This window comes from Silurus meridionalis, chromosome 4, assembly GCF_014805685.1.
Source record: "Silurus meridionalis isolate SWU-2019-XX chromosome 4, ASM1480568v1, whole genome shotgun sequence".
Lineage (NCBI taxonomy): Eukaryota > Metazoa > Chordata > Actinopteri > Siluriformes > Siluridae > Silurus > Silurus meridionalis.
The window spans coordinates 5,355,751-5,368,260 of record NC_060887.1 but is presented as its reverse complement, the minus strand read 5'-3'; the positions used below and the strand labels follow the sequence as shown (position 1 = coordinate 5,368,260).

At 37.9% G+C, this 12,510-nt stretch overlaps 2 protein-coding genes across 2 annotated transcripts in view; one reads left to right on the top strand and one right to left on the bottom strand.

Annotated features, from left to right (window-relative positions):
- The window catches only part of LOC124384581 (little elongation complex subunit 1-like), a 256,093-nt gene that overhangs the window by 103,922 nt on the left and 139,661 nt on the right, over positions 1–12,510 (top strand). The window lies entirely within an intron of this gene.
- On the bottom strand, positions 6,262–7,897 carry LOC124384627 (little elongation complex subunit 1-like). The gene is made up of 5 exons (XM_046847638.1): positions 7,799–7,897; positions 7,113–7,303; positions 6,778–6,878; positions 6,594–6,692; positions 6,262–6,471 (listed from the first exon to the last, which is right to left on the bottom strand). The coding sequence occupies exons 1-5, from the start codon at positions 7,853–7,855 to the stop codon at positions 6,278–6,280; spliced, it is 642 nt and encodes a 213-aa protein (XP_046703594.1). The 5' UTR covers positions 7,856–7,897; the 3' UTR covers positions 6,262–6,277.

Sequence of the window (12,510 nt, the reverse complement as noted above, 5' to 3'; positions counted from 1 at the left end):
TCTGAGTTTTGGTCTTCTTACACCTCAGTTTGCACCTACCGTGCGTAACCTGGGTGTTATTTTTGACCAAAGTATGCACTTCGATAAGCAGATCAGTGCAGTATTGAACGCGAGCTTTTATCAGCTAAGGCTCCTCACCAAGGTCAAATCATTCTTGTCCAAAGCTGACCTTGAAAAAGCTATACATGCCTTCATCAGCTCGAGGATTGACTTTTGTAATGCCCTTTACACTGGACTTAACCAATCACTTTTAAATCGGCTCCAAATGGTACAAAACGCGGCAGCTCGTCTTCTCACCAACACCTCCAAGTGCTCCCACATCACCCCTGTCCTCCGCTCGCTTCATTGGCTTCCGGTGCGGTTTAGGGTGGAGTATAAGGTCCTGCTGTTTGTGTTCAAGGCAATCAATGATCTGGCCCCGCCATACCTCACTGAATTATTAAAGGTCTACCAACCAGCCAGAACTCTCCGCTCCTCAGGACTTACCTCTCTGGTTGTTCCAAAATGCAAGTATAAAAAGTTTGGAGGCCAGTCATTTGCTGTCCAGGGACCAACGCTGTGGAATGCGCTTCCAGCACACATACGATGCGTCACTGAGCTGAGTATTTTTAAATCGCAGTTGAAAACTCATTTATTCAGACAAGCTTTTAACACGTAGCCCTGAATCAACTGCTATTTTATGTTCAATGTGTCTTATTTTTTATATTCTTAAGTATTTATTTATTTTTTAATATATTACTTTTAATTAAATTTTTATTTTATTTTTATTTTTTATTTTTTGCTTTACTGGAAAGCGCCTTGTGCTCCTGTTGGTGGTTGTAATGCGCTTTATAAATAAAGTTTGATTGATTGATTGATTGATGGTGCATCAGCGTACAGCAGCGGTGACGTCTGCGGTGAGTCTCCAAGTGCCGGAGCGGTTGCTTGGGCTGTCTGTTGACCTCGCTGTGCCTGATGTGCTGGGGGTCTCGACCTCTCCTCGTTGGGCAACCATCCATGTCTGGATTTGTTTTAACACACTAGAAATAGTGAGTTCTGTCCCGTCCCGTCCCTACCTGTGTTTTTCTGACTTCTGCTTCAAATTCCCACATGTTCTATGAAAACCAATTTAAAGTAATTTTCTTTTTCCCCAATTTATTTTTCTGTCTTTTATTTGTTTCAGTTTTTCTTTGAGAATACAACATACAATACAATACAATACAATACAATACAATACTATACAATACAATACAATACAGATATGAACCTACCTGTCTGGATGAGTGTATTGGAGAGTTTATTTGTCAATTATCCGCTAGGTGGCAGTAATGACACACTGGTAAGATGTAGAATAGATTAGAAAAAATATAATTAAATCTTTAAATTCAGTGTGTTTTGGGAGATTTGGAAATAACTTCTCCATGAGCACTCTAGTTATCTCAGGGGGATCCAAAATCTGGTCCCAGGGCCAAATGCAGCCTGTAAACAGATGTTAATTGGTCCTTGGTTTTCCTATAAGAATGTATGATGTATGGAAGAGATGAGCAGCAGCATAATTCAGAGCAAGAAAATAAAGTCAAAAAGGATAAAATACATACCTACATGTTTATTTCTTTGGATTTTGGTGAGTACACAGTTTGTAATGTGTAAAAATGGTTGTATATGGAATTAGATGTGTACTGATGTCATTGTGTGAGAGAAAATGCAAACTCAGATCTTGAACAATGGGATTTCTGAGTTTTGTGGTATTAAAAGGTAAAGATGTGTGTTGGTTGATCAGTAACGTGTATATGAGTCTGAACTGTTCATATTGTGTGATAATGACGATGAGGAACTGTTTAATTAGTGTCATGTGACTGAGTGTCGTATGATAGTGGAAATAGTGGAAACCAGTGAACCGACTCTTCTGGACTTTATTATTTAACTCTTTTGAACTGAGTTACTTGAACTGATTCAAAGGAGTCAAAATTACTGAACCAAATCTTTTTTTAACTGAATTGATCAAACTGAATGGAGTTATTAAAATAAATAAATAGAATTTTAATTTAGTTTTACTTTTTAACCTTCATTTTAATATAATTTACTTTTGTCACATTTCCCAACATTTTATCATGTGGATTTTAATTCTTAGTTAAATTTAAATAAAGTCCAACCTTTTTAATAATAAAAACAAAACACACACAATATTTAAACATGTAATTTTGATTAAATATTACAATAAACATATATTTTTTTTTGTACTTTATTATATGTATAACATGTGCTCATATGCTGAATCTAAACCTGCCCAGAGATTAGAAGATTTTTTGCTCTCCACTGCTGCCATTTTCTGTTCTTAATGAATTATTGAAGAAGTTGTGTATAAAGTGACCGATCTGTCGTTCGGCCTTTAGTTTTTCCTTCCATTTATTTTTCCTAAATTTTAAAGTTTCCTCCAGCTGAGCAACACGTTTCTCCAGTCGTTCTCTGTCTTTCATTAAATTCTTTTTCTCTTCCTCACAATGATTCAGGGAATCCTGCAGCTCTCTGATGGTTTGAAAGTGTCTGGTGGTCATCTCCTCCATGTCTAGTTTGATCATCTCTATTTCCTTTTCAAATTTATTTTGTTCAAAATTTAAAGTGGTCCCCAGCAGAGCAAGACGTTGCTCCAGTCGCTCTCTGTCGCTCCTCAAATGATCGCTCTGATGATCTGCACACTTCTTTTCCTCAGAGTGATTCAGGGAATCCTGGAGCGACCTGGTGGTCTGGAGCTGTAAGTTATTACTCTTCTTCGTGTCTAGTTTTGCCTTCTTTCCTTTCTTTCTTCTTAATGTGACCTCAAGCTGAGCAACACGTTCCTCCAGTTGTTTTTGTTCTCTCGCCCAGCTCTGGCTTCTCTCAGTTATATCCTGTTCCTGCTGCTTTCGCTCAGGAGCTAAAGTAGCCTCCAGCTGTTGCACCGTCTGTAGCAGAATGGCTTTCTCTTCTTTCTCTTCTGTTATCTTCTCTATCATTAGATTATTAAATGTATCCAAGTCTTTCACTACTTTCTCCATGTGTTCCAGCTTCTCCTTCATTTCAGCAATCTGCTTAGTTTTCTTCTTTCTTCTGCTTTGAAAAAACTCTCTCAACCTTCTGAAGAGCTCCATGTTTATGCCTCTTTACTCACACGCAAAAACCTCGGAAATGAGAGAAACAAAGACGCGTTCTGACTTACATAGATGTTGCCCTACTGTGACGTCACAACGAGATGCTCCGCCCACCGGTCTCTTTCTCTCTCTCTCTCTCTCTCTCTCTCTCTCTCTCTCTCTCTCTCTCTTACACGCGCATACTGTATTGAATTGTATTTATTGTAAAACTAAATGATTCAGATGAGTTTTATAAAAAACATTTTTACTTATAAAAAATAAAACGTCATTCTGAGTGAAACCAATTGTTTATTAAATGCATTATTCACTAAATAAACATCAATGAAAACTGGATGATTTGTTTTTATTGAATGTAAAAATATTAATTTGAGGATAATTGAACTTAATGAATGGAATAGTTTTGGATTAAATGAAGACTTTACTGAACTAAACAGCACTGAATTCTCCTTTAAATGAACTTAAGTTTACTGAACTAAATACTGTTACTTATATGAAAATAAACCCGGTTTCTTGAACCCTGTTCGGTTTCAGCCCCACTTTTGGGCCTCACAGCTGAAAATGACCTTCCTGACTTTCAATGGTAAAAGTTCCTGACAACAGTGTGCTACATACACAATTTACATCTCTTTTAAAAGAACACACTTTGAGCTTTACATCATTGTAGCGACTGGGGGAGAAGAGGGACAAACTTATAATACAGATAAATTGAGTATATAGTTGGAAGCACAGTCTGCCCACATTCTCCACCATTATATGTAGCGAATTTAGCTCGCAAAGAAAAGGAAATATTTATAAGTAATTATAACGGGTTATAGTTACTCCTAAATATTTAAATTAAGTTGAATTGACGGTAATGGAATTAACATTACACTTATTTGTCTGTTCGTCCGGCAAACAGACAGTATAATTTTATATTAATTCTATAAAAGAGGTATCTCCCTGGCCAAGAAAGACGTAACCCCCTTTTACTTTATACCGTAAATTAAATTAAATTAAATAGAGCATGTAGTTCAGACCTGATGTAGCAGGAACTTTGCATTTATGAAACGTACTCAGAGACAATCACTTATGAAAAATACGGCGTTTAATGAATGAGACAAACACAACATAAAACTAACTACACAAACAAAGAAACAAAAAGAAATAAAGAAAATTAAAATAAATAAACGAAAGTTAAAATTAGGAAAGGAGGAAGAGAAAGGAAAAAGAAGAAAGAGAGAAAGGAAAGAGGAAGGGATGGAAAGGAAAGGGCAGCTTAAAACTTCAAATTAATCACATCCTAACTGAGAAATCGTCACGGAAATTTAAATTCACCTTAATATTAAGGGGCTCAAACTTAACACGCACCTAAATTAGTTGGTAAACCGGTTACTTGCATCGACTTGTTGCACAAGAGTCCGGATGCGGTAGACAAAAGAATCTTGGACGAGTCGGTTAGGATGGAGTCAGATGTTCTCCCAGCTTCTCCTGAAGATCAGAGCAGTTGGTGTTTTGAAGATAAAGCTTGCTGGAAAATCGCAAAAGAGATGTTCGAAGCGTCGGACTCTCCAGGCCATCGGGCCCCCGGGCCTTCGGGCCCCGGGGGTCTGAGCCTTTCCGGTCGAGCCGAGTAAGCGAGTTGCTTTCTTGACTGAACTCTGACTGGACCCGACTGAACACGATTAGTTGGGTTCAAGATGTTTTAAAGGTCCTGAACCCCACCCATCTTTAGGGGAATGGCCAATGCTATGGCCTGAAATTTTGGAGGGAAAAACTTCCTTTGTTCATGCATCTGTGGGCATGGTTTCCGGGCTAAACTTGCTTTTGGAAGACTTTAAAGTTTTGTTCAAAGTGAATTAAGACGGTATGGTACATTTCATGATCAAATAAAATGCACCATTGTTTGAAAAATGAGGAAACAGATTTTTTAATTAATAAAAGAATTTAATAAATTAATAAAAGAATGCTCCCTTTTGGTGTGTGTCTGTGTGTGTGTCTGCATATGTGTGTGTCACAAACAGACGTACTGGGGCCGAGTTCCGAGAGTGAATTGTTTTATGGTCTGAGGGTCGCTGTGAATTCAACCAGAGAGGCCAGGGGGGTTATCTGGCTTTCGGGGTGGTGTGTGTGTGTGTGTGTGTGTGTGTGTGTGTGTGATTGTGTGTGTGTGTGTGTGTGTGACTGTGTGTGTGACTGTGTGATTGTGTGTGTGTGTGGGTGTGCATGTATGCGTGTGTGTGTGTGTGTGTGTGTGTGGGTGAGGGTCAAACAGAGAATCTGCAAAGGGGGTTATCTGTCTTGTGGTAAAATCCAAACGTTCTGGAGCCGGTTGTGTGTGTTTGTCACAAGCAGCCATGCTGGATCAAGTTTCGAGTTTGGATTGTTTCATGAGTTTTATGAGTTTATTGTTTAATGGGTCCTGGTAAACTAAACAAGAGTTTAGGGTTTGGTCCTGTTTAGTGTCTTCGGAGGGGGAGTGTGACACTTTACGGATACCTCACCCCCGATAAAGGTTTCACCTTTTGATTGAGATGAAGATGTCATAGGTTAAAAGGAATGCCTGGGACATGAAGTCTAAATGACCTGTGCCAGACGCTACATCATTCATAGATGCTAAGTTTCTTAGAAAAAAATGTGTACATCATAAAAAATCTTTCTTTTGGCTTTTCCCGTTAGGGGTCGCCACAGCGTATCATCCGCATGTTTGATTTGGCACGTTTTTACGCTGGATCCCCTTCCTAACGCAACCCTCCCCATTTATCTGGGCTTGTGACCGGCACTAAGGCTTGTGCAACCCTAATAGCTGGGGTTGGTTCCCTGACCAGAGATCGAGCGCGGGCCGTAGCGGTGAGAGCGCCGCATCCTAACCACTAGACCACCAGAGAACCTAATGAACCTCTTGACAATACAGACAGAATTGTATATTATTCTCTGTAAGAAACAGCTTTCTTCTTACCTCCTACCAGACAGCCAAGACAGAATACAGGAGATGATGGTCACATGCAAGGAGTGACCAGTACCTGCCAGAACTTCCTGTAGTTCCTTAAGTATTGCTGCTGGCCTCTCAGTAGACTCCCTATCAATTTATTATTATAATATTTAAATTATAAATGATGACCAATAACGCTGTGCAGATCTATTATATATTTTATTTATTTATTTATAAAGACATACAATTCTATATTTATTATCTAGAAAACATTTGTTGGCTTTTTTTTGGATGACAGGAAGCTGATCTGACTAATGCACTTGGTGACGGCTGGGGGAACGGGCTTTGTGAACTTTTGCTGCCATAATTGCAAAGTCTTGAGAGTGGCTTTGGGGTTGCTGGGTGCAAGATCGTGACTGGCATAGATTAATGACAGCTGCACCTCCCACGGCATATCTGCACACAAGATCCATAATACAATTAGAACTTACTGAAGCACTTTCTTTATAATAGAGAACTAAAATTTATAGAATAAAGATAAAGATGGATAAAGATTTGATCCTTTAGTAATACAGTACCTTTGGAGACTTTTTGTGTCCCAAACTCAATGATGCTTTTTGTCAGATTTTCCACTGATGCTGCCAGGTTCTCCTTAAGGCCTTGTTGGCCAAGTCGCCCTGTTTGAGAAGGACAAAGACCATGAGTATAAAACTGAAGAATCCAGAAAAATGTGCTCCAAAACAGGATTTACAGTAAACTTACCAAGTAGCCTGATAACTGCTGCAACAGAGACGTTTCTAATCTGCCTTCGCTTTGTTTGTGTTTCCAACAGCCAAGTGTTCAAGATCAGCCAAACACGTTTTCTATTAAATAAAAAATTGGATATATTAAGTGTTTTGTAGCAGTAACTGATTGACCAATTGTGAGTTCATGCAACATGGATGGCAAATTTGCAATATTTCAACCATTGATTATTGAGACACACACTGTCTCATATGAGTCTCACATTTGTAGGACTGCAATCTATCAAATGATTATTATTTTTGAAACTAGAAAGCTGGGAATTAAACACGATGACACGGTTTTGCATTCAGTACCGTATAACATGGGTGTCGGTCCACATCCAGCCCAGTTGTGCACAAAGAAGATCCAGGCTGAATACGTAGTCCCAGGCGGTAGGACAGAGATCCTCACCATACCAGCGGCTCTTCTGGAATGTCAGACGTTTGTCTTCCAGAAGAGCCTTTAGTGTGCTGGTGATGGTGCTGCAGATGTTTCCAGGAGGAACCTGGTAGAGAAAACATCTTTTCTTTAAAATCCAGTTCATTAAAATAATGTTTACAATAATATGGTGATGATGGAAAGGTCAACCAATCACAATTACAGATCCTCAGAACAGGTAGGTTGTGCTCTAACTGTGCATTCTGCTCTTTATGGTTATAACTCCATTTATTAACACTAATATAAGGAGGAGTTCTAGAAAATAAATAGTAAATAGACATGTAAAGTAGCACACTTTACTATAGGGTTTATGTATCAGACAGTAGCAGGTGTAAATAATGAACATAATGAGGCATTCTTTGCAAATGGTCATCAGCATTTACTCACACTAATACAAAGAATAATATCCTTAAATAGTGACTTGTAACGCAAACTGTGAAGCAAAAAAACCGAATTAGCTCCACTAGATTACACTGAGACTTGAGAATCAAAACTAGTTGTTGACTGTTGTTGTAGTTGTTGACTGTTCTGATGACTGTGTTGATAAGAATCAGCTACTTACCCTATCCCAGTGCAGATATTTGCTGAGCAAGCATAAAATATCTCTGTCCGCTTTCATTTTGGTCACGATGTGTATGGCTCTGCATAAAGGGCCGTCATAGGAAAAACACATGGCCATGCTGTCACCATGACCATTATTAATTTAGGGGCTTCAGGAAAGTCTGCAAAGGAAACAAAACATACCACAGACTTAAAATACACTGTATAGAAAGAAATACAAAACCAGAACAACACACATTTTGCTTCTGTGTATCACTGTCTGGATCATTTTTAGTAGATATGTAATGAAATGTTAATATAATCTCACCTTCTTTAAGAAGTCTGTAGGCGAGTGTGTGCACTTTATGAGAGTCTCCTCTCTGCTGACATAAGGCTACATAAACCCGACAGAGAAACTGCAGGACGTTATGTGACTTTTTCTCTGCCTTGATCTTGTCCAAAATGACTGTCAGAAACGTCTCTGTTAGGCACTAAAAGAAGCAGAAGAAAAGGATCATCCAATATCCAACTAAATCACATGTACTCAAATCATGTATATAAAACAAATATTAGGGAGTTAATATTAAGGAGTTAAGACTTGACTGTAGACCAGGTTTAGAAAAACTATTAGACTTTGTTTAAACCAAAACCTGGAGTTTGTGGCGTTTTTACACCACAAACCATATCTACTGTTTATTTTAAGAACATCAGGGCACTGAATTCACTTTTACAAATGAGAAAACTCAAATCCACAGCTAAACAATAAAGTTGTTTGAATTTTGTGCACACTAAATAAAACAGAAGATAATAACTGACCTTGTTTACACAAAACACAGATGTGACCGATTTTTCCTCATCTGTCAGACCAGGAAGTTTACAACTCCCTTTAAGTAGTGCAGAAACCCAGTTAGTAGATAATAAATCATAACTGGCATCATGAAGAGTTTCCAATGCACAAGCGATGAGGGATTGTGTTTTGTTGTGTTTGTGCTGTGCAGCATCGATTCGAGGTCTTTTAGCAGTCGTGGGTTGTGACGTGTCTGATGCGGCTCTTTTTGCTCCCGGGTTTGTCTGGGTTTGATTTCCTGCAATGGGATATTTAAAATCAGATACATGCAAACACAAACACATTAAATGTATTATTTTATGTTTTATATACAATAACCAGAATTTATACTTCACTCTGTAGGATAAAGAAAAACGTGACCATATTAAGATCTTCGGCTGATTAACATTCTATCATGAAAGACTCCTAATTACAGCTCAATGTGAAGTAACAGGTTCAGCTGACGTTGTTTGCTGCAGTTTATGAAGCCTTTGGTGTGTGTTTTTTGGAAGATGTTGATCTTTCTCTAGTTCCACGTTCTCTTTATCGCTTTGCCCAATTTATGGTGATGGTATTTGGATTACGATCTGGATTTATGTGCCTGTTTATTTATTAGACATCATTTTAATCTGCATTTGCAGCCACTATTTTTATCATTACAGGACAGACATCAAGGAACGAAGATTCAAAACTGTCACTGACAAACACCCTTCCAGAGAGACGTATATTATTCCTTCATAGAACATAAAACATGACTGTTATACATTAAGGGTTATTGGGATGGTGAAAGAAATTTGCATTGTCGACTCTTTCTTCATTACATACAAAACAAACATCTGGCCTCGCTGTTCCAATACTTTTGGAAGGGGAACGTACATACTAGCTATAGCACACGCTAAGATCGTATTGTTTCTCCTCCAGAAAATAGTTTACAACAAGTCACATTTAAATACCTTTGTCAGCTTTCTGCTTATTGTCAGTTTGAGTGAAGGAACTCTTTGTCTCTGCAATGACAATCACCAGTTTATTACATTGTCAATGCAAATACTTTACACATCAAAATATACAGAACCTCAGAAAGATTTTTGTACTACCTTTGTTCAACTCGTTCTTGAGCTTTTTCTGTTACGGTTCAAAGACAAAAACCAGAGACAAGACAAATGACATTTAGTTTCACTTAGTCACAGTTCTCACTAAAAGTTTCATTATGTCTGCATTTGAAATCAAAAGAAAGTACCTTCATTAAGCAGATGATTTTCTCGAGACTTCTCATTTTGCACTTCAGCTCTTCAATTTCCAGATGTTTACTGGTGTTTTCGGCTGTACAATAGTTAACAGTATGATATTAAAAGGTGCTCAGATCACACTAATCACATTATATGTTTATTTGATAGAAATGTATCATGCAGTAATAATGTGCTTTTACTGTCTTACACACTGAAAGCAGAAACATTTAAACTATACACACCTTTAAGTGCCAGAAGCTGGTGTTCAATACCAGAGTTCCTTTAGAAAAGAAAAAAAAAAGGTTCAGGTAGAACACGATGTTCATGTGCACTTTATTTGTAGGATGATTTTGTTTGCAGACATTTACATAAATTAAATGTGACCAAATTACGTGACATGAACAATTCTACATTAAAGATAATACATTGGGGTGGGGGGGGGGGGTGGTTTTACAGAAAAATAATTAGTAAAAATAAAGTATAAACAGTAAAAAACTTACTTGTTTGTGTCTGTGTTCAGCATCTTTAAACTTTTCAAATCTACAGTCAGTTTCTTTTTTATTTTATGAAAATCACCCACACGCAGTCTTAATTGTCAGCTGTCCAGAAAAATGGCGATGTGTGTACTAGTTTCCATGGCAAAGGGGGCGTGGCTTTGGGCCGTTTTCTTTCGTCATGGGAAATTGATGCACCAATCAGGGATGCGGACGCTACTGGAGAGGCGGGGCTTCTGCGTTACATAACGATGTACCGTATTTGTAATGTTTTTGCATTAATGTAATAATATCTGATAGCCATTAGAGGGCACTCTCGTGCTGCATGTGGGTGTGTTTGCAGTGTGCAGAGTAAACGAGTAAAAAACGCTGTGCAGTCATGTCTCCGGTTCTTTCTGCGCATGCTCCGAACTTAATGGGATAATATGTGTTTTATAGCATAATGATGCAAACATTATTTACATTCATCACATTACTGTGCTGGAAAACAATACAAATTAAATAAAAAAGAAGTAGAAGCGTAGAAGAAGAAAAGCAGGACAAAGACAGAGGTAATGTGATGTAATGAATAGTGATGATTATATGAATAAACTCAGTTTAGTAATAGTTTGTGAACAAACTTTATATTGGTCCAGTTTTTAAAGTTTATTCTAAAAGTTATAAATAGTGTAATAAGTGGACAAGAAATATGATTCAGTTCATGTCACACAGATTTATAAGTTTTTTTTTATTATTTCAATTCAGTGTCATTACAAAATAGGTTTAAATTTGTAGAGATTTTATTTGGACAAACATATCGGACAAAAGAAATCAGCAACATATATTGGTCATCGTGTATCAGTCGACCTCTAGGTGTGAGTTTAAATGATATGCTCAGTTGTATGTATGAGATAATTGTAGTCTCTCTGCGTCTTTTAGAGAGACGGAGACTGTCTGGACGGTGAGACGCCACTAAGCGTTAATATTATAATAATTACACTGATCTATTAGAGACGCTTATCAGAAAAGTCCAAATCAAATCCACTCACAAGTGCAGCAGATTCATGTGATGTGAAATAATGTCCTAATGGCAGCAGCATTATACAGTCATATATATATTTCTATAAAAGAGCTCTGATACGGATTTCAGTCATTAAGAAGAACATCTTCAGAGGGGTTTTTCTCGTCCTGGTATCATAAGTGTAGATAAACATAGGTTGTGTTTAATTGACAGCCCTGATGAAGTCTGATGACCTGAAGAGGGTGGAGCTGAGACTTCAGACAGCAGACGGACTTCTGAGGAGGAACATCAGCACCACACGAGAGGTTAGAGGTCACCAACCTGTAATTAATCCTGGAGGAATTAAGTGTGATTAGAGAGATAGCCATTTAAATGTGTGTGTGTGTGTGTGTGTGTGTGTGTGTGTGTGTGTGTGTATCAGGTGAGTGTACAGTTCAGTGAAGTTCTGATACACCTTCAGGACAGACTTCTGTCTTCAGAAGTCACACTCCTCACTGTCTCACTCACACACACATACACACACACACACACACACACACACACACACACACACATATAAAAAAATATATATATACATACATACAGTGTTGGGCGGTAACGCGTTACAGTATTAGTTACTGTCAAAAGTAACGCGTTACCGCCCAACACTGTATGTATAAAGTAACTCCGTTACTGTTACCGTATGGTAACTTTTATAAAATGAATGAATTTGGGCTGAAGTGTAGACTACAGTCTGACCTGTTTACAGCAGAGACACATTGTAGGATTGGAGTATGAACCACTGTAAACAGGAAGAAGACGCACTGTGGGCGTGTCTCCGTTTATTCACGTCTGTGCGGCAGTAATGGCGAGTCGAGGCGAGAGCAAGACGAGTTTCTCAAAGTGGAAATATGCTCATTATTTCACTTTAGTTGAGTATAAAGACAAATACTTTTTAGTCTAATGTAAGCTGTGTATTTCTGGTTTGAAGCTCGTATCTACTGCGATAGCAACACCTCCAGAAACTCCATGCCTAAGGAGCTAGACTTTAATAAAATAGTGTTTAAAAATGACTTTCTGATTAAGTCAGTTTTGTGTTTGTAGATCATAACACATAAAAGGGCATTAATGGGAACATTAAAGAAGGTTCTTTAAAAAAGTAACTAAAAAGTTAGTTTTAACAGTAACGCATTACTTTTTGAATGAAGT